Source organism: Phoca vitulina, unplaced genomic scaffold (assembly GCF_004348235.1).
Source record: "Phoca vitulina isolate PV1807 unplaced genomic scaffold, GSC_HSeal_1.0 scaffold1, whole genome shotgun sequence".
Taxonomy (NCBI): Eukaryota; Metazoa; Chordata; class Mammalia; order Carnivora; family Phocidae; genus Phoca; species Phoca vitulina.
In genome coordinates, this window is record NW_022589704.1 from 85,969,777 (window position 1) to 85,997,721 (window position 27,945).

Here is a 27,945-nt window from a genome sequence, read left to right on the forward strand (position 1 = left end):
TGCTGTCAAACAGGTATAGCACACTTTCGAAGGAAAGCAGTCAAAAATGTGCATTGAAATGCTGTAGTTTGAGAAATAAAATGAATCTAAAGTTCTTTTTTCTTAGTGGCTTTGTCCAGAGTAACTCTGTTTCAATTTTAAGCACTAATAATGTTTCTTTAACAGTTCTCAGTATACCCCCACCCCCCCGCCTTCCTTTTCCTTCTCATCCTGTGTCTGCAGCTGCCTGGCAACTTTTCTGTGTGGAAAGGCAGGGTAAGCTCTCTAGCAGCCCTTGGAATGATAGCTACAGAAAATCCTAGCAACCTGGCTCTCAGGCCAACTCTCCTTTACACACATCCCTTCACGAGACAGACTGTCGGGCTTGGTTTGTTCAGACATACACCCTCCCCCTAACATGACTTTCAGGTGTGTAGTGCATGACTTGTTATTATCTATGGTAAACACAAACAAACAAACAAACAAACAAACAAACAAAAAAAACCCAACAGCACAAAGAAAATAATCAAGTTAGCAGAAACGGAATCTGATGTTTGATCACATGTATCACATGTTTGATCACAATGGCTCTAATTGGGAAGTATAAGATTACCGCTGACTGATAATTAATATTCGTGTGTTGTTTTAGACCAGAAAGTAAGAATGATTGGTTCTACTTTGTTTAATTTATCTCAATGAAAGATTTCATAACATTCTATAGTTTGATGAATTAATTTATTTAACTTGTCAGTGTTAATAACTCTGATTAGAATGAAGAAATTATAATGGGCCATAGAAACAAACAGAATTTGAACAGTAACTTTTGCTATTCTCTCTTCACTAATAATATACTTTATTAATTTTCTTTTTCACTAAAGTATATATGATGGGGAATAAAAGCATTTCATAGAAAATTATATTTATGTTTCCCTTTTATATATAGTCCATTATAATTTGATAGTCATTCGAAACCTGGAAAAAATATTTAATTTTAAAACTCTAATTTGGTCTATATCTTTATCAACCTCATTAGATTCTCATAAAAACTATCTGTTTTGGTGAGTTGGTCATTTTCAGTGAAGAACAACAACATGCAAGTGATTTGATGTGAGACAATTTTATCCAATTTTATTTTGACACTGGCCTTATTTTAGTTTTAGACCATGTATCTATTATAAATGATAACTATGTATCTATTAATTTTAATATTGAATATGTTTATTATGTATTATTATGGCTTTGTGATATGAAACTATTCCTTATTATAATTTTTGTCTTAAAATATCTGCTTGACATGCATCTAAATGCATGTGTTATGTCCACTTGACCATTGAAACATACCTAAGCATCCATTCTTCTACCCAATTACTGTGAAGAGTGTTTATACCATTTAGGTCTTTGTTAGTAACATCTACTCACATTCCTAAAATAGGTCCCAAATTTTATTTTATAGACAGAATTGAGAATAATTCATAGTTGATGTTTTTAAATATAAGTCATCACCTTTCATTTTTACGCTATGCTATGCTAGCGTATTGTATGCTAACCCATTACTTCCACAATTTTACACCACAATTTTGAGTCATGTGTCATTCACATATGGCCATTTGATTGGTGATCACTAAAAAGGATTTTTCTGTATTATTCTGATCACAATGTGTGGACAATACATCCTTGATTTTCTTCTATTCAGGGCAGTTAAAAAGTAAAGCAGATGATGTAGAAGAGATCATACGGTTGTTACTCTGCCTAATTTACTTAGTAGTTTTATTATTAGGAGGCACTACATATTTAGAATGTAGCAAATTTAGAATATACATTAGAATACAAAATCTTCTGGGTATTCACTGCTCTGATTATCTTTCGTAACTTTTCCCTTTTAAGAGTTGACAGTGGAATTCAGGGCTGCTTCATATATTGCAGAAGTGAAATGAGTCACTGATTTTCCGTCATAGAACTTGAGTACATGGTAAGTCTTTGGTTGTTCTGTTCCTGGCTACTTTCTCTACTACTTTGCAATTTTGAGATGGGAGGTAATTGGTGGTAATAGTATAGAAGAAGCAGAATCTGGATTTCCTTAGCCTGGTTTGTGGGCACTCCTCATTTTACTGCCAAGACTTAAGTGGATATAGGTTTCCTAATAGCTGACCTCCTAGTTGACTGAATGGGATCATGTCAGAAAGACACGTACTTACTTCATACCAATGAAAGAATAAATATTTCAGAGAATGCAGAGGTCTGTGGACACTTGAGAAAGAAATATTTGTAATATGATTATCCTTCTAAATTTACCCTTCCTGCCCTACAATAGCCCCATATTCTTTGAACTCTACCACTCAGTCCAAAGTTTGTGAATTTTTAGTATGAAGTAAAATAGGAAAAATACCTTTTTATATTTCCTCTATGGCACATTTTTTGTAAAACAGTAAAAATGACTAGGTGAAATTACACACATAACAACTTTAGAAGAAAAGAAAAGAAAAGAAAACATACACTTTTAAAGGTGGAAGGAGTCATCTTTTTAGACACTAAATGGTTTGATATACAAGGGAACATCAAATTTAAAATTTACAATATGGCAAAAATGACGTAAAGGACATATTTTATAATCACAGTGTAAGTATAGAATGGCAAATTTCACATATTCTTGGCAATTTCCCTTAGAGTCACCTTTGTGTTCTTTGATCCAGTCTAATTTTAATGGCTTCTAAGGAACATCCAAATATGTTACTGGATAATTCTGCTCTCATAAACAGCTAGCTCATAGTGCTGGCATTCATCTGTATTGTTTAAACCAGTAAATGGCACAGAGTGTTTAAGGTATCTTTCCTTTGCTTTTCAATCATCCTGTTCCTTAGTTTTATTCTTTTCTTATAGTTTCCCTTACATCCATTTCAAGCTTCAAAATATCAAATATGAAACATTTTTCAACCTTAGTTCTTAGGCAAGAGTTATGGATAAGGAAAAAATAAGCCATCAACTACTAAGATTTCTGAGTTTTAACTCTTTACCCATTTCTGAATGGCTAACTAAAATTTTAGGTTTTTGAGTGATCATATTTAAAAACTCAAGTGGTCATACAAACAACTTTTTTTTTTTTTAATTCCACTGATTCATGTTCATGCCTCAGATGGTTTGGGAAAGTTTTTAAACTATAACTGTACTATGTGGAAAAATAAAAACAAAACAAGGCAAAAACAGTAAAAAAAAAAAAATCCTCAACACATGTTTAAAATGGTTCGAGGAACCCTTTTAAAGAGAGAAATCGCTGCAAAACACACTACCAATCCCTTGCTCTATGATTCCCTGCCTAGGGACATCTTTGCATTCACTTTCCCTTCTTATGCAAGGGGTAATGACTTTGGGGATTGTTTTGGGTTTTGTTTCTGCTGAGTCACTATATTTTGCATCTTTGTCCCCAGGTGCTACTCAGCATAAAAGTTAAAAGAGCAATTCAGAAAGCTTCGCATTTGTGTGTTGAGCAGAGGAAACCATTTCCCTAAGAGAAGCTCAGTTACTTAGCTTGTCCTTCCTTGCCGGGAAGGAAGCTTCCAGGGAGGGAAGGTATCGAAGCTGCTTTGCCGAGAGAAGCATCCCAGCGCTGTAGCTGATAATTCCGAGCTGGCTCTTAAATGCGGAGCTTCCTAGGCGCCTGGCTGGCTCAGCCCAATGCAGAAGTCTCCCCCTTCTCTAAAGACCCAAATCCCTACAGAACCAGCTTTGGAGTTACTTTCCCTTCAAGGAGACGGAAATAATTGTGATTTGTGGTGCTCTCAGTTCGCGGTGGTATTTTCCTGTTGTGTTAAATGCCTCTTACTAAGTAATAGATGTGATTTATGTGGACGACGAAGGGGTGTGTGGTGGATTCGGTGATTAATCAGTGAATTCCCATCCGCTGGCATCTCTCACTGCCCCTCTTTGCGTGATGTAAGATCAGACGTACCCTGCATTGAAAAGTCAAGACACACGAGCGGCTCGCTGGCGCTCACACACTCTCTCTCTCCCACACGCACGCATCCGTACACCTTCCACATCCTGCTCCAGGCAGGAGAAGGCAGACTGGCTGGGCTCATTGAGCTGAAGAATTTCCAGTGACATTTGTAAATGACGCTGCTCGATTCGGGGCTCCGAGCCTCCGCCGCCGCCGCCGCCGCCGCCGCCGGGCCGAGGGCGCCGCGGAGCAGTCTCCAGCGCAGGCTTCCTTACCGAGCGACCACAATGTCCGAGTTTCTCCTCGCCTTACTCACTCTCTCGGGATTATTGCCTATCGCCAAGGTGCTGACCGTGGGAGCCGACAGAGGTAAGGAAATAACTCCATCCTGGCTTCCCCTTTCTTCCTCGGCTTTCCTGCTGGGCCATGCCTGTAGATAAGTGAGTGTGAAACTTAAGTCCTTGTGGCCCCGCTCCCCGGGACTGGTTGGCCACAGTGCTCTGGCCTCGTGGGGGTGAGAGGTGCGGTGGGCGATTTCTGAACCAGGTGCCAGAGTCCGCGGCTTCCTCCCACCCCCAGCTTTTCTCTTTGGCCGTTTACCGGTCCTGATTTTGTCCCCCACTGGGACCGTTTGGACTTGACTGCGCGCTTCTGCCCGCGCAACCCAAGCGCTGCAGATGTTGGGATCAGAATTCGCTTTTCCAAGACTTCCCTCGGCGCTTACTCTTCATAGCTTTGAGCTTTTGCAGGCTCAGGCTTCTCCGCGTTGTGTGTGCTCCCTTAACTTAGCTCTTGGTTAACTTCCCTACTTGCTGCACCCAGGGTGTGTGGAGGGGGGAAAGCGCCGACTCAGGCCCCTTTCGATTCTATAGTCCCTTCCTGAGGCAGACTCAAGCAAGATTCCTGTCATCAGCCAAGAGGCTTAGGCTTTCAAGGGGCTTCTGGGCTCAGGCACCTGCTTGAACTTGACTTTCTTGATTCTGAAGGTCTGTGGCACAGCTCATGGTACCAGACGATGTTTACCCACCACTGGCGTTTTGCCGTTGTTTGTTTGTTTCCAAATAGCTGATGAATGGTAGAAGTTTAAATGGGAATGTGTATGGGGAGCAGAGGAGAGAGGAGGTGGGAATGATAATAAACCTAGACTGTGTAAACTTTTGATCTGGAAACCCAGGAATCCCTGTGCAAGTTTGACAATCTTTGACAACAGTTGCACGGATGAAAAAAAGGCAGGGGTGGGGGGGAAGGTAGATGAATATTTGGGCCCTTGGCATTGGAATGGTTAACTCCCTAGAGTAAAATCAGGAGTATCATAGATCTAGGTTTCATATATATATATATATGATATTTTGGTTTGTTGCTGTTGTCAATGATATTTAATTAGAAAAAAAAAGAGAAATAACAAAGATAGAAAGGATCCTGGATCCCGATGTCAAGTAAATAGGGAAAATGTTGCACTGGGAGATTTAGTGACTGTGTTCATATGAAGCGAATTATGAATTGACTAAAAATTATTGCTTCATTATAGGAAAGAACAGGAGAATGAATTGTAGTGTTTCTATCCAACCTGCTGTTGGCAACCAGATTATGGTCTTTATAATGTGCTCACACATTTCCTTTACCAGTGGTGAGACTAATATTAGTTCCTTTAGAAAATTTGACATTAACTGAGTGATAATCTTTTAAAGGTATCATTGCCACCTAACCACATAGCTTCTAAACTTGTCTTAACTTGCCTTGAAGTTGGTGTGGAATAGTTGAAAACTATACTGATAAAATGGGAGCACATAGCTCTAACTTGAAATGATGACGTCTTTGATCTGGAACAATCAGCTCTCAACCTTCCTTAGGAAGAATCTTTGAAGTTGGACCAGAGCAGATGAACAGAATGAAGCTTTTCAGCCCTGTGAGCTAGCAGAATATAATGGCACTGCAGACTCCTGCTCTTGGGCTTTTTCTGATTGAGTCCCCAATCTCTGCAAATTTGATCTCATCTAGAGCTAAGTCCTCAGTGATTTTGGATGTGTTTATGAGGGAGGGAGTTGTTACCGCAATGATTAGAATGGATACCTGAAGAGAATTGTATAGATCATAAAAAGTTAAACATGAAGACCCCGATTTTCTCCTGAGATAGAAAACTAAGTATCTTAAAAGATAAAAATTTGGTGCAAATTTAATTGTTACATGAGGACAGGGACAGCTAAGATATAAACAGGGCATATGGAAAAGGATTGTTACTTTTTCCTAGAACTGAAATAGTGTCATATATCACCATGTCAGCATAAAAAGTACTATTATAAGACAGCACAAGTAAAAATAGTTGTAGACCAACACTTTGCCACTATCATATATATTTAACACAACTTTCCTAACAGAAAGGAGCTAAAATTGTCACAGCTATCTGTCAAAAGTAAAAAGGGTGGGTCCCACTTGGAAAAAGGGGAAAAAAAGAGAAAATCTTGTTTAAAGTTAAAAAAGAAAGTGCTGCTGCATTATGACAAACTTTCCTCAGTGAAGTGCTGAAACAGACGATACGGGAATATAAACTCAAGAAAGAGGTTAATGAGATGTAGCTTTCTGCACAGGCTTATGTCAATTGTCCTTGAAGAATAAAACAGGCATGTGAATTACACAGGTGTGTTTTGTAGTGCAGGAGACAGCTTTGTGCCAGAAAATGAAAAATCACTTTCAGGTTCTCCAAATATATATTGGGTAATGGGTGACTTCTTAAACTGTGTGAACTAGATAGAATTGGTTGTATTACCTTCTACTTGTGTTGCTCCTTGTTTTGTAAGTTTATGAGTATAAACTCAAACATTTTTTTTAAAAAACAAGAGTACTTTAAGGTATTTGCTTGTGTTTGATCTACACACATCCACTTGTCTTTCTAATTCCACATTGTTTATTTTCTTGGTTTATATTGATTTTGATACAGAGTTAAGCTAATGTACGTGTCAGTTCTTATTAGATTTCATCACATCTAAAGAAGGAAACATCTTTGTAACTCTTAACAGCAAAACGTGAAGGATAGATCATATTCACTTAGGATCAACCAATATGTCATATAACAATGTCATATCATATCAAAGTATTGCTTGATAGGGATTAAGACTTAAAAGGAAGTGTATTTTAAATTGTCAAATTTTTTGAAAATAAAGGGGATTGAGAAATCTAAAACTAGTCTTTTTTAAATTCCTGAGTCTGATAAGATGGGGAAACATATTTTCAAACAATTAAAGTTCATGCTGTTATAATCATTTAAATGTATATGTCTATAGAGCCATCTAAAAATGGCAATCATGTGTATGTCAAAATTTTAATCTTCCTTCCCTTAAAGAAGAATGAACTGCCATCCATATTTCTTTGTATTCCACAAATATACAAGTTTTGTTTTGAAGAAGTCTCTGTAATCTTTGAGATTTCTTCTTCTTTCTCTCTTTTCTCAAGCTTAAATTGAAACTGGTAGGAATGGAAGGAGACAATGGGAAAACAAAGAACAATTTCAATATGTTAAAACAAGAGAAAGAATGTGAATTGCAGTGAACAGAGTAAGTGAGGGAAAGAAAAATGGGGAAAAAACCAAATGATAAATTTAGGAAAAGACTAAATCCAAATTAGTATTTCCTAAAGAAGAGATTAAAGTATCTTTAGACAAAATAATAATTTTTAAAATAATTATTTTCTTCTCATTTCATAATAAATATCGTATGAAAATGTTTGCAGTATAAAAAATAATTTAAAGAAACTTCCATCAATGTGAGGTTAGATATAATTAAACCTCTAAGAATTGGGAGATACATGCAAATTTGCAGAAAACTCAAATGTTAAGAATGCGAGAATTTTTAAGATGGAAGTGATTTTTTTTTTTTTTTTAACTGGAAGTGAAGGAAGTCTATCTTCTTAGAGTGGGGGATGAGTGATATGGTGAATATATTCTTAAGTATGATATGACACTTTCTAAATACTACTTGTCATTTATGGTGGAGACGTGCAGAAATTTTTAGTTTGCAAGTGTATTGGATCCAGGACATTGATTTCTTACTATTTGCCTTGTCATTTTTTTTTTCAGAGCCTTGGGTATACCATAAAGATAGGCTCCATTTAAAGTTACCTGGATTGAATATGATTTGGTCTTCTACAATAATTGCAATGGTTGAGGGGTCTCTGTATCTTCCCTCCATTCTATATATTACTATGATCAATTTGTTTTCATGATTCTACTATTAATTTTTATATCTTACATGAAATGTGCACTCCCCTTTCTTCAATTCCTTCCTAGTAATAGGGATTTTGTATAGTAAAAAGTACCAACCAGATGTATTGAAAGATTTCTCTATCTTCTGTAGCTGTCTGTCAAAACAATTCTTGTACAGAGGAAATACTTGTCTTCATTTTAGATAGGTGCATTCAAAGAAAGTAGAATTAATGCTAAAAGTTAAACATGATTGTACCAACATGATGTTATTAAACTAATTTAGCAGTGAGTGCAACCCACTTACTATATACATAATATAGATCATATTAAATAATATATATTTAAAATCTTCTTTAAGATTATATATACATATCTTATTTAAAATGGCTGCCTTGGCACAAACATCCTTTAAAAACACTACTCTAGCTTAAAAATTAGAGAGAGAATTTTTATATGAAACTTTCATTTTTCCAAATTCCAGAAAATGTATGTCTGTCTTTGTGATATTGCCTCCTTGAAAAACAAAAATATGAAATTGAAAAACTTCAACAATTATTTTTCAACTCCCAAGACCCAACATGCAATATTCTAATGATGAATTTCCAATGTAACAAATATTTTGTTGTAACAAAATATGACAGTGGAGGATATAAATGTTACAATGAATTTGCTTTTGAAATACCTGTAATTACGATGCCCTCCATGCTTAAAATTTGAAACAATGCTTTTAGCAGCTGGAATGCTAAACAAAACTAAAGTGAAAGGTTGAGTACTCCTATAATGAGTTAACCAGAATACATACTGGACCAAACTTCTATCAGGAAATAGTCATGTTTACTCTAGGCAGTTCAAAAACTACCTAGAAGAAGAAATCAGGGTCCCCATATTTAATCTAAGAATAATGACAAAAACCACCTTGATGCACAGAGAGTGCAAATAACAAGGTGTTTTTGTTGTTTGTTTTTTTTGGTGGGGAATGGAGGACAAAACTAATCAAACAGAAAAGTACTGGGATACTTTTTAATCCTTTTTTTTTTTTTTTAATTTCCATGTGGATTGTTATTCTCCAAATATAACCTATATAAAAACCCATTAACTAGATGCATAGGGATGAAATTGCCACATACCAATCACAAATCTAAGGGTCTACAGGCCTTGGGGGACATTTTCCAGTTGTTTTAGTTAGGACGGAGATCTTTAGAGCTTGTTAGTTCCTTGGGGGGAAAAATGTTCTATTATTTAAATATTAAACTATGAACATATCTCTAAAAATTAGAGTTTTAAAAAATTACTTTTGGACTAATCCACGTGTGGCAATGAGTGTATCTACCTCACGTGCTTTTGAAAAGTATTGTGCTTGCCATAATATTTAATCACTGTTCTCACTATTTTGTGCTCTCTCATTTTAATAAAATGTCAACCTCTCCAAGTACATCTGAACCCTCTATGTTATAGAAAGGGGAATGAAAGCTTCAGAAAATTTTGCAACACATCAGAACAAGTAAGCTTTGACCTCTAAAATTTATATATATATTTTTCTATTAGGAGTTTTTCTGCTATAAGCTGCCTTCACAATTTTAGATCTATATTTTCTCCTCATAAATGATTTGGTGGCCTCCCATTTCCCCCCTGGCATAACTACAAGGCCAAGTTAGAAAATATGTATTATTTATTGCTCTGTTCTGAATTCAGTGATACCAAAATATAGTTTCCGTCTCTCTCTCCATCCTATTGATTAAGGCTATCTCCATACAAACCCAATTATTTTGACTGAGCTTCCTGACTAAACTAATTGATGAAACTGACTAGTAACTAAATGGGAATCAAAGTTTTAGATAGTAGCCAGTCAGATCTGGTAAAACAATAGAACTGATCTTGCTTTAAAAGCCTAAAGTTGAATTTTGTGGCAAAAAATAATAACGATGTATTTCCCTAAAAGACATATGCATGACAGTTACCTTCTATACTTTGTAGAGTAAGTAATATGTACCTTTGCCATTATTCCTGTCATAACAGAGAAATTTAATATATTTTTGTAGTAATATATATTTTTATCATGGTTAGCATAAGAATCTAAAATACTATTAGAATACAAATAAGTATATGCTCTGAATTCATTCATAGTCAGATAATTACTTTATTGAAAGTAATTAGAAATTTATTATTTTTCTTTATAGGCTTTATTAACTGAATTTATTTTTCTCATTTTGTAAAATATTTTTAAAAATTAAAATATATTCCTAAATGTTATTTCAAAGTTAAGACTTTCTCTCAACATAGGATATATAGTAGAAATCATTGCAGTGATAAAATAGACAACAGGATTTAGTGTGTTTATAAATGTGACTATAATAACTTTCTCATGCAATCACATTAACTTAATTTCAGTCTGCAATTAGATGTCCGATTATGGTTAAAAAATGCAATGGTATAGTTAAATAAATGGGCCCATTCATTTGCTGTTGATTTCCCAGTAGGTCAGGTTCTTATAAGTATCACCAGTGCAAAAGGCTAATGCTTAAGTTGGTAATGATTTTGTTACTTATATTGTTCAATAATTATGCCCTCATATTTGTTGAATGATATATTTGGGGTTTCTCAAATATTCCAAAATAGTTGTAAATATGCAACACTTGTCAAAGGTGTCTTTTACCTGTAGAAACAATGAAAAGTAATTCGATTAATATATTCTTACTGTACAGTCATCTGTTTAGTCTTATTTTTCTCAGATATAATCATGTACGTATGAAAGTTTCCACTAATACATGACTAATATTATAACTATATCCTTTATAGAAAACGAGTTGAGAAAGTACCTTTTTATATGAGATTTCTTCTAACTTTATTAAGTAAGAGAAAAAAGAAGAAAAAATACTTGAAGAAGATAGAGCGCGTTGCCTTGCTAAGATGCCGGCGTTACATTTTATCTCACAGTGCATTCTTATTAACAGTCAGGCATCCCTTCCTGAGATGCATGCACCTCATTGTCCTGGCTGGCTTAGCCTTCAGACCAAAGACAGGTATTGTTGAAACACGACCTCATTTTATTCGAAAGAATACGTTTCTTCTTTAGGTAAGATCAAGGTAGCACAGATCATCTCTTGTTTTATTCTTACCATCAATAGGACGTTCCTTCCTAACTTTTCCACGTTGCATTGACAACCTTCAAGACTTCCAGGACAGCTTAACTTTAGAAATATGAATACATAATTCCTTAAGAATTTTTCTACCACTGAGTTTTTCTTTAATGACAATTTGTCATCGTAGCCCTTTCTTCTTAAAATGAGAAAAGATAGCTAAAAATGGGGGTGGGGGAGAAGAGGAGAAGTAAAACTTAGTTGTGGTTGCTTGCTTTGAGTGTTCCAAGGGTATTTTAAGATATTTGTGAGAAAGAAAAACTGTAGGTATAAGGCTGATAACAGAAATGGGTTTAGAATGGTCTGTTTTCCTTAGAAATTAGGATCTATAAGGAAAGGAAGGACAAAGATGCTGAAATAGTGCATTGACATTAAGGATTTATTGAAACTTCTATCCACACAGACCAAGTAACTGAGGCAATTAGGAACCTCAGACTTATGCTAAAATATGCATTCTAGAAATTTAAAAAAGATTTGGTTTTTAGATTATCTAAGACCTTGTGTGCATTTTCTAAAGCTTTTAATGGTATATTTTATTGGTATGAAAATGTTAAAATAGCAAGTATGCTTTATTAAAATATTCCACTTTACTCAACTCTATTAAATTTTAAGGCATTTTCTCATCATTAAGCTCTTGAAAGTACAGTGATAACGATGCCAACTCATGGGTGAGATTTTTGCCTCTTCAGGTAAAAATATTATGATTGTGCCTACTGGGTATTTGTATTTCTCAGATTGTTTTTAAAAAATAACTAAGATTTATAGATAGAGTTACTAACTCAGAATTCAGGCTCTTTGGCTGAGTCCTTGTATTGTTATTTTAACAAAAAGGCTAGCAGTTCACCAGCACCATGTTGATGGCGCATAATGTTAGTGCATACAAATCTTCCTTGGGAGAAAATATGTTGATTTAATCCAACATTGGCTAACATTAAGAATAAGTGGAATTTGGGGCGCCTGAGTGGCTCAGTCGTTAAGCGTCTGCCTTCGGCTCAGGTCAGGATCCCGGGGTCCTGGGATCGAGCCCCACATCGGGCTCCCTGCTCCGCGGGAAGCCTGCTTCTCCCTCTCCCACTCCCCCTGCTTGTGTTCCCTCTCTCGCTGTGTCTCTATCAAATAAATAAATAAAATCTTAAAAAAAAAAAAAAAAAAGAATAAGTGGAATTTATAATTTAAACATTTTGCATCTGTCCATCTTTAGATACAGTTCTTTCCCCTACTAGGATGTTTTCTTCCTATTTGCGCTTGTTAAGGATATTGTCAACTATTTTGAAATTAATCCTCGTAGTGTAAGAACCAAAATCTTAGCACCTTTTCCATTCTTCTTGCTTGCTCTCATTGCTGGGAGAACATAAGGTTATAAAGAGCATGAGGGTTTTCTCTTATGTGTATTTTAATCTGGGTGCCTGTGAAAACACCGCCAGACTTTTCCAGAAAACCACTCCAACCAATTCCATAAAAGAGACAAAGTGGTCTCCCTTACATCTTTCATGAGAGCAAGGAAAATAATGTATGTGAAAACATTATATCCTGTATTTCACTATAAAACCAGAAATCCCTTACATGTTCAGGATGCTTTAATTTTTTTCAGTTTTTTTCCCTACTGAATCCATATGATTCCCAATCCATGTGGTTGGTGGTCATTCACTTACATATCCACTCATTCAACAAAGTAGAGCAAATATGTGCCGGGTACTGTTCTAGAAGTTAGGAGTGAGGCAAGTGAGCACGTTAGACAATGTAACTGGTTTGATTTAGCTTACATTTTAGTGCAGGAGGAAACAGTCAGCAAATAAACAAATAATATTTTGTTCTAAGAAGAAATAAAAAGTAATGTAATGCAATCGAGATAAGTAATTGGTGGTTGTAATCATAGAAGGCCTTTTGAGAAGGATGGCCTATTTGCTGATACAAGAGAATGAGAGGGAACAAGTATGTGTAGTTCGGAAGGAGAAGCTTTCCATGCACACCCTTGAGAGGGAGTCAAGAATTTGGTATTTTAGAGAGAGAAAGAAAATCTGTGTGTTTGAAGTGAACTGTGCGTGTTTGGGAAAGAGGACAAGTAGGAAAAGGCATATTTATGGTAAAGCCATTAACAGGTCACAAAGGACAGTGCAGATCAAGGTGAGGCATTTGGATTTTGTTATTATTACAACAGGCAGCAATTGGATGTTTAATCAGAGGTGACGTGACACAACTTAATTTTTAAGAGCTCATGCTTGTTGCTGCTGAATGAAGGAGGATAAGAGGGCTACAGTAATCTAGTTAAAGGGTTGTCAGAATTGTCCTAGAGAGAGATGTTGGTGGCTTAAATGAGGAGATGGCAGTGTAGATGAGGACCAGGTAGAGAAGCAACTCATATCTTTAATTTAGGAAGATTTTCTATAACACTGAATGCAGCACCAGTCAATATAATGAGAGGCTAAGGCTATATCCTTAAATACAGCCTCAAACTATTATCTTTGAAAGTAAAGGTTAACAGTGAGAGCTATTTAAAAATGAATGCATTCCTTTTTCCAGCACCTTTTATTGATTTGCATGAAACATGTTTCTCAGTGTAAAGCATGTGATGGCCACATGTGAACCCTGCAATATTGCTTGCCTTATTACCTTTTCCCTTATATTTCAGAATTTCTAATACCATCTTCCCTATTACTCCATGTTTTCCCATACCATGTCTGTAGAATGGAATTAGTAGAGTCGGACTCATAGTATTCTTTGGGGCTTTAGTTAAAATAATGCACTTAGTGATAGTCTAAGCATTAGTAAAAATGGCAGTAATTATTTTTCTTTTATTTCTGCTAATCTAAATGAATATAACAGCGGAAGGAATAGGCACTGGCCTGTGTGATGAAGATTCATTTGTGCATTTTTTTCCCCTTGAAATCCTCAGAGTTTTCAAGGAAGAACTCATTTTCATTGTCCCCAAATTCTTGACATGACTGAGAAGAATTTGTGCTGATAGTCGAGTTCCCACTAATGAATATTTGATTAAAGGGAAGAAGTTGTTAAGAATGCTGCTATTGGCTATATTCATTACCCTGCCTGGAACTTCCAAGAAAACTGTAGAAAGGAAGGGGGTAGTGACAGTAAATGGTGGAAAATCTACTGGGTAAGCATTTATGACCTAGTGGGTATTCCTCTTTGTCAGTCAGGGCCCTTGGATTATTCTGTACCCAGACATTCACTGAATAACTGTTACAGTAACTACTATGTACCATTCAGTGTGATTTATAGACTAGGGAAAGAAACAACTAAACAAGGAGAACCAGGACAAGCAATGAAACACTAGTTTAACAATTGTGCAAGTTTGGATTTTCAGGAAAAGATTGCTTATGGCGACAAAACAAACTCATTTGGGTCTATTGAGTTCTTGTTGGAGCTAGAAAGGAAAAAGAGTTGAGAGAAAGGAGAGAGAAAGGTATTATAAAGCTGATGGTAAAGGAAAAAATATCAGAGCCCAGAAGGTCTGTGAGAATGAAGAAAGGAATACAGTGTTTGAAGAAATACTGTTAGTATGAAGCTGAGTGAGTTACTCTACACCCTAAGTTATTTAAAAATTGTTTCAGGATTTGATTCCATTGATTTTTTTTATTGTTCCTTTCCTTTTGCTCTCTTTCCTGTTATCTACCTTGAGAAAAAGTGAGAAATTGGTTTTAAAACTTCATATTCAAATCTGCATTCCAAAGTGCAAATTTGGCCCCCCAAATATTCCCACTCAGTTTCTTTTTCAGTTATACAGGTCATCTAGTGCCAAGAAAGCAACTGGGAGTAATCAACCTTTTTGACACTATTTACCTTATGTTACTAGCAGCAGCATTGTGGAGGAAATACTTCACTTCATTCAGAGAAACTACCTTGAAAAAGCTACATGATCATTACATAGAATGTTTAAAAAGACAACTTGCTTTCTAGTTTTTCAAACATGATACATCTTTTGATTAAAGAAGGGAAGACATACACTAAAGACATTAGGTTAAAATAAAGAGACCCAAAGCTCAGGCATTTTAAATTTTATAAATAAGGTATTGAAACAACAACAACAACAACAAGACATTGAAACGAAGGATCTTAACCAATTTATTTGTTGTGTAAAGAGCTTACATGCAGGTTTAGCAGACATTTGCTAGATGCATGTGCAGAAATCAAATTTGTGTATAACTTTAAGTTCAGCCCATTTTTCATTCCTATTGTCAAAATCCCCTTTAATAATTTGGCTCCAAAATTTCAGTAGTAAAATCAGCATTTTGCCTAGAAATAAGTTAAATATGAAATAAACACCAAAATCTTATTAAATTTTTGAGTGACTGAACCAAATGAAATTTGAGGCTGAAAGATTTTGCATTAATATTTAATTTGGGACTCGCTGTAAATTTGTTTGCTGTGTACTTTAGCAGGGGGGGTGCCAAAAAGTTTGGAAATAAATTAATCTGAGTAATTGAAAACAGCAGGAAGGGGAAGGGTTACTTGTATATTTGTGAGTAGGAGGCATGATTTATGCTCCCTGACTAGAACTCTGCTCACATCACACAGAGGTCTGCTGAAGGGCTTTTTTTTCCTTTCATAAGGAAAGCACTATGGGAAAAAGTTCAAAATGAGTATAAGGGAGTTATTTATATTTTAGGTAAAGCAAAAAATAATTATTGACTGCACGCTCAGAATAAAAGGCATTGGGCAGGAAATGTTGTGACCCCTTGGAACAGACTTAAACCTGCTATAAAGAGCCAAGGAAGATAAACAAAGCTTATTCAGATAGCAGTTAAGCTGGCGAGACACCTGAAAAATCTAGCAATAGCAAGGAAATCACTTAAGTCAAAAATAAACTTTCAGAGATTGAAGCTGCTTGAGTTCACCAAGATTTAGAGATGAATGCCAAAGAGGATTAGTAAAACTCTCTTCCGTGTGAAATGCAGCAGGATTGGCTCTATCGCCAAGTCCCAGACTCTCGCTTGAGAGTCACCCTGTGAGTGTGGAACTCAGTATACAATAGTAATATTTTCTTAAAAAGCAGGAAATCATATAAAGGAACCTGAAGCAGCAATCCTGCGCTCTTCCCTCCCTTCTGCCGGTGAGAGCAAATGATAGGCCACATTTCTTCTATAGTTACCTGGAGAGAAATAGATTGCCTATGGCTTCTGAGATCTTCACTCAGAGAAAAGGCTGCCTAGATCTCTTTGCTCATCATGGTAGGTAATGGCACTCAGACATATCTGACTCAACTTTATGAATTGAAGGGCAAGACACAGGGCAAGTGTTACAAACACAAATTCAGACAGCACCCAGGCTAGTCAGAAGGTGCCCCACGGGGAGACGTGTAAATTAGAGAACACCCACATTGTCCAAAGGAGCAGCTGATATGTGACTGGAGCAGATTGTGGCCTTGGGTGAATGTGAGCCAAGCGTTGCCAGACCTTTAAATAGTTTAAGAGTGGCCCAGAATCTGGATTATTATGCATAATGCCTTAAGTTTTAAATATTGCCCGTCAAGATAAAAAGCAACATACACACACACACACACAACACAAAGAAAATCATATTATAGGGGTCAAAAACACAAGTTGATGGATTGAACACCCAAGCTGACAGCCTGTCACCCATGTGGAGTCCTCCAGTTGCAGGCATCAGCATAGGGTTGGACTGGGTCGCAGCAGAAAGACATTTTACTAGGTGCATTGCAAACCAAAAGTGGCCCTAGAGAGCTGAGCATAATGCCTTGAAATTTGGAGTGCATAATTGTTATAGGTCATGGCTTTGGGAGGAAGGATATCAAAGATGAATTTCAACAGTGTCCTGCATCTGTGCCTTCAAAACTTCCTCTCTCCTTTGAGACATAAAGGCAGGATCGGGGGGAGAGAATGTGGATACAGAGAAAATTCTTAAAGACCCCACAGAAAATGAATGCTGTTAGACCCAACTGTGACTTGAAGCAGAAACATGACACTGAAAGTGATCAAAGAAACAAAGCTCTCTTAAAAATGGTGAGGACATGCTATGTGGATGATTTCAGTTAGCCTCAGCACTCCAGGGACCTCATGAAAAATATTCTAGATGGTAAGTAACAGCCATTTGGTGAAAACAGTGTTGCTGTGCCACACACATCATTATTGAAATGTGGAATGAGGGGCGCCCGGGTGGCTCAGTCAGGCGGTTAAGTGTCTGACTCTCGATTTAGGGTGGGGTCATGATCTCAGGGTGGTGAGTGAGCCCCAAGTGTGGGGCTCCATGTTGAGCATGGAACCTGCTTAAGATTCTCTCTCTCCCTTTCCCCCTCACCTTGCACTCTCTCTGTCTCTCCCAAAAAAAAAAAAATGTGGAATGAAAAAATGAAAAGAGTATAAGGGAGAAGAAAAATATAGTGAAGAAAAGATGGCTGAGGTATGATCCTAATGGGTAGACATATTCTTATGCTGAGACACAAATGGAATCCCATTTAGGTTTGTGTTTCATCTTCCCTTTCTTTGGGAAAGCTGTGACTTAATAAGAGCCAAGTGTGTACTCTATTTCCACGCATTGTCTTTAGATTTCATACCTGTGTTGACATAAGAATTAGTATATCCAAATTGACTATTTGAATCAGCTTTTTTTAAAAAAGAAAACTTTCTATTTTGAAAAAAATTTAGACTTGCAAAAAATGTATACAACAAATACAGCGAGTTGCCATATTCTCTTCACTTAGCTGCTCCTAATGTTAACATATTGTAGAACTATAATACAATTACTAAAACAAAAAGTTAACATTGGTACAATAAATATTAGTAACTCAACTATAGATTTTATATTTCACTAGTTTTTTTACTAATGAACTGCTTCTATCCCAACATCCAATCCAGGATTCAACACTGTATCAAGTTGCCGTATCTCCTTAGACCTCCAATTTGTGCCAATCTCTGTCTTTGCTTTACTTTCATGACTTGAGCTCCATCGAAAAATCCTGGCCAGTTATTTTGTAGAATGTCCCACAATTTGGTTTACCTGAGATTTTCTTATGGTTATGTATTTTTGACTAGAATGTCACATAAGAAATCTGCCCTCTTCATTGTATGGTATCAGGAGATGCATGTCAATATGCCTTATTACTGGTGATGTTAACCTTGATCACTTAGATGAGATGATGCCCTTCTAATTCTTTCTACTTTATTAATTGGAATTCTTCTGTAAGAAAAAGTTGTTCTTTCTTTCTCTTTCCCTTTCTTTCTTTCTTTCTTTCTTTCTTTCTTTCTTTCTTTCTTTCTTTCTCTTTCTCTCTTTCCCTCCCTCCCTTCCTTCTTTCCTTCCATCAATATAGACTCACAGGTATTTATTTTATTATTTGTGTTATAGTTTAATACTATCATTGTTTGTGTTCTTGCTTAAATTGTTCTACTTTTGGCCATTGGGAAGTCTTTCAGATTGGCTACTGTGGCCCTTTTGAGATACCCCCATCCTTTTTTGAGCATTTTTTTTTCTTTCTAACCCAACCAGATGATTCAAGCTCATCTTGATTTTCCCTGTTTTTGCCCTGGGATCAACTGCTACTCCAATATCATGGGATATTGGAACTTCAGACACTTTTAGGTGGATGTGCTCTCTTCAGTGTCATAAGATTATCTTAAGGGTGGTAAACAATTGCAAGAATAATTCCTCTACTGATATGTTTTGATGTTCCAAAAGAAATCATTTTGCTGAGTTCTTTAATTTAATTTAATTTATTATTTTTTTATTTTAAAGATTTTATTTATTTCAGAGAGAGAGTGCATGTGAGAGAGAGCATGAACAGGGATGAGGGGCAGAGGGAGAGGGAGAAGCAGACTCCCCACTGAGCAGGGAGCCTGATGCAGGGCTTGATCCCAGGACCCCAGGATCATGATCCAAGCTGCAGGCAGCTGCTTAATTAACTGAGCCACCCAGGCACCCCTCAGTTCCTCAGTTCTTTAGTTTTAATACAGTAATCCCTGTAGTGATTGATTGTTGACTAAAATTCCTAATTAGTGTGATTATGGGTGATGATGCTTTTTAAGGCATTCAAAATATCGCTGTCTCCAAAGTTTCTTAAAAAGCGCATACATTTTATAAACTCAATTAATATTTATTGATCTTTTCTCAGAAGACCTGTGTTAGGTACTTTTTTTTTTAAAAGCATCTCTGCCCTCAGGAGTTGATGGTCTAATTCAGATAATTCATAAATCTTATGACTTATAATTCCAAGGTCATATAAGGGATGATAACAAAGGATTTGGTCAGACCTGGCAGGTGAGGCCATGGGCCTATAGTGATTTTGTATCTTGTCTTTTGGATGGACAGTGAATAGAAAAGCATACCCCAGAGATAGTGAATGGGTTTGATCTTTTGGACAAATCTTGACTGATCGGTAGTTATTCAGATTGCTGTATTGAGAGAGATTCTATAGTTGAGTCTGGGTTCTTTAGTAAAGGACACATTGATGAGTTGGTGATGTTTCCAGTGATCAAGTCAGAAGACATATAGGAGTGTTAGTATCTGGCTTACTTACCATTTCCGGTTTAGTTAGCATGATAGGAGCATAGTATGAGTCTCTTGTGATTAAAAAAGATAGCTCTTGCCCATGACTCATGGGTAAGATGAACCAATGAACCAATGGATAAAATTCCAGCTAATGAAAAATAGCTTTGTATAAAAACAAGTGTCTAGAATCTTTTCAAAATGCCTAGGATCTCCATGTTTTCAATGTATGCAGTTTTTAATTTTCTTCCTTTATAGTGCCACCATGAACATCATATTGCTGGAGTTTGTTTGTTTGTTTTTAAGCCTTTCTGGTGGTTGATGAGGCCTTGTTCTTCCTAATCATTTCCAGTTTCTCCTAACTTTGAGCTGCAGTTTTTTTTTTTTTCCCCCTCACTGTAAGATCCTCCCCCATCTGCTAAAAGAGCCAAACACAACCTCACTCTCCAAAGAGTCTGATTCATCTTAGGTGCTTGGATACATCCAGTTTTAATGTATATTGTCTAAAAAAATATAGGTGTGAGATTATTGATCCAACCATCAGTTTAGCTTCTGATAATAGCTCTAGGAAGGTAGTGAGAAACAGAACTAGTTGGAAAGCAATGCAACACCCATATTGAATTTTTAACAACTTAATACATTTTAGGAAATGATCCATCTGAAAGGCATTATGGCTTGCTGAGAAAAGCTGTACACTGGGAACCGGGAGAAGTGGGCTCAATTCCCAGCTCTGCAACTGACTCACTCTTTGTCCTTGGGCAAGTCACTTAGCCTCTCTCTGTGTCTACTTCCTGCCTGGTAAAATAAGGAGAATAATGCATAAAGACTCCCACCTCACCAAGATGTGTTGAAGCTGTATTCTGTAACCACTGAAGGATCTTTCTTCCTCCTGCTGGCTAATGGCAAACTTATTTTTATTAGCATCTAGTTTGATTGAATTTTGCAAAAAGAGCATGAAACTACCACTAACTTCAAAGAATCCTTTAATGCTTTAATTTACACTGGAGTTCTATTGCAGTACATATTGCTTTGTGTTAACATATTCAATGCTAGGAGGAGGACTTGTAGATCCTGTATCTACAAAAATATCTGTTGTCTCAATCTACTTGAGTGTCAACTATGTAGTCTTGTCTTGAGCACTGCAGAGCCCACTAGAAGAATAGAAGATGAAATCCTGGAGAGAAGAGGTTTACATATAAGAAACAATTAGAGAATATGACCTAGCAGTATTTATTGAAAAATGCTATTGTTAAGGTTAGAGTTTAGACAATGAGGAAATCAATATAGGCTGAAAAATCACAGAACAATGTCTTGGAATACATTGAATAAATTCCTCTCATCCCATGACATCTTCCCTGATTCCTCCAGCAAAAATGATCATTTCCTTCATTTACCATCCTCTTTGTTTGATTTTGTTGGCTCATTTTACATTTCTCCAGTTTTCTCTAAATGTATTTTATAGTTTTTTAAATATCTTTTTTCTTTTTAAATACTAGGTAATCATAGATCATACTTTTTCTTTGTTATTTTGTCTCTTAATTCATTTGTATTGAACAGTACCCCATCACATTTTATTCATGATCTTTATCTTTTGAAATGATTATGCCAATTATAGAATATCTTGTATTCTGAATTTATTTCCTCATTATTTTATTTATCTTGGTCCTGAATCACTAATGTTTTCTTTTTTTTTTTTAAGATTATTTATTTATTTATTTGATAGAGAGAGAGACAGACACAGAGAGAGCACAAGCAAGGAGAACAGCAGAGGGAGAGGGAAAAGCAGGCTCTTCTCTGAGCAGGGAGCCCGATGTGGGGCTCAGTCTCAGGAACTTGAGATCATGACCTGAGCTGAAGGCAGACGCTTAACGACTGAGCCACCCAGGGGCCCCTCACCAATGTTTTCTGTAAACTGGATATTAGATCTATAGGCTAGACTAGATTACGATTGAATATTTATGGACAGAATATTTCCTAGGTGATATTAGGTATGTGTATACATAGTAGAATTAACGATGCAAACACTAAGAGAAACAGATAGTGCTCCATAGCTTTGGCTTTGCTGAAATGCTCTGCAGTAATGCTGTGTACCGTTGTAGAAAAAAAGACTGCTCTTATTAGCTGTATTATCTTTGATAATTACATTATCTCTTCAAATCTCAGTTTCCTTATAGATGAAATGTGTGATATCTACCATAAAGTCTTGAGGTTTTGAGAAAATACCTATAAAGTGTCTTTTTATAGTAGGCACTCAGTTAATGAAAGTTTATTAGTACTGGTAGTAGTAATAATGGTTGCTTTTGTAATGTATTCAGTCATATGGTCTTGTATGATGAATATGTTTAAGAATGGCATTCATTCTATGAACAGAATGCAATATTGTTCATCCCAGGATTCCCATTGTAACAGATGAATGTGTCCTGTCTGTTGGTTGGTTGATTGATTGGCTGTTTTAATATGCCCGCATATAGTATGATATAAACGGGAGACACCATTCTAGTAGTTTATAAATATTCTAATAAAGTTAAGACGTTATCCACAGGCAAAAGGCTATATTTCTCTAAAAACTCTCCAAATTCTTTGTCTCAAGATCATCTTGTGCTTTCTACCACTTTAATATAAGAAGAGAAAAATATATAAAAGATCCAGGAACCTACACTTGAGTTATTCCCAGTAATTTAAAAATGAAACAAAACAAAAACACAAAAACTAAAACAAACAAAACAAAACAAAAAACACATTAAGGTTGAGATTAAGAGATTAAGTTTTGAAGTCAGTCAGTTTAGATTCCAATCCAAGCTTTATCACTTATTAGCTGTGTCACATTGGCCAAGATACATAATCTCTTTGAAATTCTGTATGCTTATTTGCAAAAAAGCTCAAAGAGATGTAAGTATAGAATAGAGATATATAAACCACCAACTCACAATCACTGCTAGTTATTATTATATTTTATTACTATATATGTATTTACTGCCTACAGTTGGCAGTTAATATCTCTTAGAAGCCAGTGAAATTATAGTAGGAAGAGCAGAACTGTTGCAGAGTCTGCAAAAGGTTTAGGCAGAGGAATGGTAGGGAGGAATGACATCCACGTCTCACTCAGCTTACCAAGCTTTGTGCCCTAGTCTGGGGTTACATTGGACCAGAGGGGGTTACCTTTTCTAATTAGCATAAAGATGTCATGTAGGCTATTGCTGTCCTAGATGGGAACCTTCTAAACACAGGGAATTGAAGGTACAAAGTTAGTGAGGAGCAAGAGAATTGACCTAAAATATGTAGTTCTGTGGTTCACTATGGTTAATTCAAGAACTCTTGAACAGTAAGATGTGCAGAAAATGTTCTTTATAATTCAGTGGACCTAAGGTGGGCTTTTTAAAGTCATCTCTAGAAGAAGTCATGTAAAATCTAAATAGGGGCACCTGGGTGGTATAGTTGGTTAAGCATCAAACTCTTGGTTTTGGCTCAGGTCATAATCTCAGGGTCATGAGATCTAGCTCTGAGTTGGGCTCTGTGCTCAGCATGGAGTCTGCTTGGGTTTCATTCTCCCTCTCCCTCTGCCCCTCCTTCCCTCCGCCCCTCCTTCCCTCCTCAAATAAATAAATAAATCTTTTTTTTTTTTTTTTTAGGATTTTATTTATTTATTTGACAGAAGAGAGAGAACACAAGTAGGCAGAGTGGCAGGCAGAGGGAGAGGGAGAAGCAGGCTCCCCACCGAGCAGGGAGCCTGACGTGGGGCTCAATCCCAAGACCCCAGGATCATGACCTGAGCCGAAGGCAGCCGTTTAACCGATTGAGCCACACAGGCGCCCCAATAAATAAATCTTTAAAAAAATAAAATCTCTATAATTGATGAACTACTTTATAATAGAAAAGAAACGTCAAAGAATAACTTTCGGTATATATTTTCATACTCTCTTCTGACATTAGTCTCTAAAAATATAATTTATTTTTTCTTCAATTAGCTTAAAATGACATTTTGATTACATGAAAACAGAGAGTTACTCCCACAACTTGCTAACTTACCGGTAGTGCTTCAAGTCATGACTTTGTGTTCATGTATTGAATGTCCTATGGGGATACGCTGCTATGTTGTATCTGAAAGTAGAAAGAATAACTTATTGGTAATCTAGACTACTTCTCTGATTTTGGTGGTAATAATAAAATGGCACTTTTTTTTTGTTTTTATGGGTTAAAAACAAAAGTTTTCAAGTTTTTATTATTTATTTTTACCCATATAAGGCTTTTGCATTTGCCTTAAAAAATAAACAGGTGGGGGCAGGAGGAACATTTGTTGTTTCTTTTATTCTCCACAGGCATTACTATATTTATTAAAAATACTAATTTTTTTTCCATGAAGAATGATGTGATTGTATAATACCAAGTAAATGTTTAATGCCTCTAAGTGATAAATTTACATAAAGGGTAGTTTGCTTTCTCATCAGAGTGTGTGTGCTAAAGATTTTCTGTCAGAAAATCAGAATGAAGAGAAAATCAAGGCTTAGCTTTGTGTCTTTTAAGATGACACGTATCATTCTATACAGCTTTTGAAAACGACTGAACCAGATATCATTTTTGAATGTTAACACTGTACTCTGCTGATGCTATTATTTTCTCTTCAGGTAGGGGGACTATGAGGGATGCCTGATAGGCATGCTTTACTTCTCATTAGGAAGAGCTACTCTTTACGTAAAATAATCTGAAAATTTAAAAGTATGTTTTTTTCATTATTTTTGTCTTTTAAACCCCAAACTGCTAAAATTTTGCTTTCCTGCAAAGCAATAAAGACAAGTAGTTCTAGGCAAAATATGTGCAATGTTAATCTTGGGTTTCCTTTACTAAAGAAACATAATTTGTTAGAGTAAGCCAATAGTTGAAGATTTTTTGTATCTGATCAGTTTATAGATACTACAAAAAATGTTTTTGAAAATAGAAGAAGATGCCCTCTTTAAATAAGCATTACTTATATGTTGCTACTATAAGCAATACAGAATTACTATAGAGACTATCCAAGTTATACTGTTTTAATCTTGCTGTTATATTTTCTACATGGCGGATTCAAGCCTTGCTCTAGTATTATAGAAATAGGAGAAAAAGACATTAGAACATTTCTAGGGTGTTAAAGTGAGTTAACATCGTAAGCACCAACTGTCAGCAAGCTTTGGGGAGCCAGCAGGGAACCATGTTTATCTCACATAATGGATGTGTGGTCACGGATCTCATTAAGCAATAACAATCTTTGGGAAATGGTTGTTTCCTCCCCAAGTCCACTCTAAATGTACTCTTTCCTAGTCCACTGAGGTTCATGCTGCTTATAAGGTCATCATGCTCTTTTTTTTTTTTTTTTTTGAGGTATTTTATGTTTTGTAACAGAAGAATCCTATCACATAAAAATTGAGCTATTTGTCTCTCAAAAATCCATTGAAAAGGAAACCAGTGCTTGAGACTCACCAGGAAAGTTCTTGGGTAAGCATAGTTTCTGTGATAAATTGTTCTGAGGTAATGAATGAGACACCCACCACTTGACATGCTCAGTAGTTTTCACCTGGAGTCAGTTGGGGGAAATATGCAAATGATCTAACTCCAGTGACCTTGGCAAATAAATTCTACAAGCCAGTTTTAACCAAAATCTGTAACTGAAAATATAGTCACTAGATCTCTGGTCTGTGGAGCAATGTGGGTATCCATAGGGTGTTTTTGTCCCTTTAAAAAAGATTTAGTTCATCTTGTTAACCCATACAAAAATGCTAATGATTAATTAAAGGGGGTATTTGAAAAAGGAAAAAAAAATGTACATATCCCAACCACTTGGTCATCAATGAAAAAGTGTTGGATGTCCAAGTGTCCTCATTCAGCCTTGTCCGATTTTAGTACTTTAATACTTTAGTCCTTTGGATTCTAATATAGCTTGTGTTTCAAATGAAAGCAGTTACAGGAAATGAGAACGATGGTGCCATGAAGTAATCATTAAGATGAGAAGGACTCTAAAAATGTGAATTCTACTTTCATTCATTGATGGATTTTTTTCTCCCAAGAGGAGCATAGTAGTCAGTGGCATATGCAGCCCATGCTTTAGTGAATTTGTTTTTCTTTTTAATTATTAAATATCTACTGATAAATTACTTGGAAATTACACTCCTAGCAGAGAATATGAAGAGACTGACCATATTCCTTTTGATTTTCCAGCTAACCTTACATCTAGGATTGCTGTTTCACATGGAATTGAAGATGAATAATAACTTATTTGAGAAAAAATAATTTAAGATAATGATAGAGGCTCTAAAATCATAGGAAATATTCACTTCAGAAAACACATCTATTCTATATTTGTTTGTAGAGAGTTCCCTGTAAATTAATTTTTATATTTGAGCCATCTTATGCATCTTAATATTTAAGAAGGGAAATATGTTTGACTTTCAGAAAAACAATATATTAGAAAACTCTTTGGAACCATTAAGATATATTTGTGGCCTTAAATTCTTGGGGTGTAATGCTTTTGTCTAAGAATTATAATAGTAGAATCAAGCAAAGTGCTTAGGAACATAATCTGTTTTTATTAAAATATATATCTTTATTGTTTATGCATTTTTACAAACCTTATTGAGTGGTATTATTTTTTTTAGCCCAGAAAATATTGTAAAATAACAGTAAATGTAAATACTTTAAAATATGTCAAAATTTCTTTCTTCTTTTTTCTTTCTTGCTCATCTTTGCACACAATTAATCAACTATGTGAATCAACTTAATCAGAAAAAGACATTTGTTTACATTTTAGACCTCTGTTTATTGTAATTAAGGCAATATTACAGTTTAAATATAAAGTTTTATATTAACTTTATAATATACTTTTTTATACTGACATGTATGTGTTCCATTAATTAACTATTTCAGCTAAATGAGAGTTAACATATATATGCAATCAAATTTTTTTTAAGATTTTATTTATTTATTTGACAGAGAGAGACACAGTGAGAGAGGGAACACAAGCAGGGGGAGTGGGAGAGGGAGAAGCAGCTTCCCGCTGAGCAGGGAGCCTGATGTGGGGCTCGATCCCAGGACCCTGGGATCATGACCTGAGCCGAAGGCAGACGCTTAACGACTGAGCCACCCAGGCGCTCCTGCAATCAATTTTTAAAGAATGCAGTAAAACCTCTTAGTACATATCAGACATAATATAATTTTTACCTTTGAAAATATTTTATTGCTGCTAGATTTTTCAAGGGCTTCTTTATTAAAACTAATTATTAAACTCTAGACTTTGTCTTAGCATGCTATGAAAAATGATCCAGGATTTGAAAATGAGATGCAGGGAGGTAAAAGGCTGCTCACACTGAGCAATGGCATATTCCAAGTGACAAAAAATAAAAGGTATTAAATTCTGGTATATTTTGTGTATTAATGGCATAAAATTACAATGGAATATAGAGTAGCCCTGAAGTCAAAGACTTTGCTTTGTATCCAGGCTCCAGCTTCTGCTGCTTCCTAACAGAGTAACCATGAACGAATCACATATTTTCTCCAAAACTGAATTTTTGTATCTGTAAAATGTAATAAATGACAACTTATTATATGGTGTTGTTTTAAAACTGAGCAAGAAGGGGCATCTAGGTGGTGTAGTCAGGTGAGTGTCTCACTCTTGGTTTCGGCTTAGGTCTGATCTCCAGGTGCTGAGATTGAGCCCCCTATTAGGCTTGGCACTTAGCATGGAGTCTGCTTGAGATTCTCTCTCGCTCTTCCTCTGCTCCTCCCTGCTCATGCTCTCTCTCTCTCTCAAATAAAGTAAATAAATAAATAAATAAATAAATAAAAATCTTTAAACCTGAGTAAGAAAATCAAAGTGCTTTCCAAATTCTATAGCACGTTTTACAGAATTAAAACTTAATTATTCCACAACAATATTAAAGAAAGTCAGTTCACTTTTGTGATTTTTTTCAGTTTCCTATTTTGGAATCTTTATTTCTTTTGTTTAATTCTCATTTCCTTAACTTACTTGTATGGATGGCAGGAAAACACAACTCACTAATAATTTACTATTTCAAAAATATTTATTGTGGACATGCTAGATAAAATTAGACTTACAAGAAAAAGTGTGAGTGACACAGTAATGAAAAGCCATCATTTCTGTGTTAGAAAAAAAAATGAGGCCGAAGTGTGGCAAACAGGACTTCCGAGGGGTGGCAGATAATGTGTACAAGCAACACAAGCAGCTCATTTTTTGTGATGACAAGTGCCTTAAGTGACATGAA

At 35.8% G+C, this 27,945-nt stretch overlaps 1 protein-coding gene across 6 annotated transcripts in view; it reads left to right on the forward strand.

Annotated features, from left to right (window-relative positions):
• Positions 1-3,318: 3,318 nt before the first annotated feature.
• LRP1B (LDL receptor related protein 1B) overlaps positions 3,319-27,945 on the forward strand; it is a 1,853,519-nt gene continuing 1,828,892 nt past the window's right edge. For 3 of the 6 annotated variants that reach the window (XM_032387847.1, XM_032388632.1, XM_032390176.1), the window contains exon 1: positions 3,319-4,279. In XM_032387847.1, the coding sequence (XP_032243738.1) occupies positions 4,084-4,279 (196 nt within the window). In that variant the 5' untranslated portion in view covers positions 3,319-4,083. The remainder of the gene's footprint in view (positions 4,280-27,945) is intronic. The other 3 variants (XM_032389413.1, XM_032392587.1, XM_032394040.1) reach the window with 3 other exon arrangements.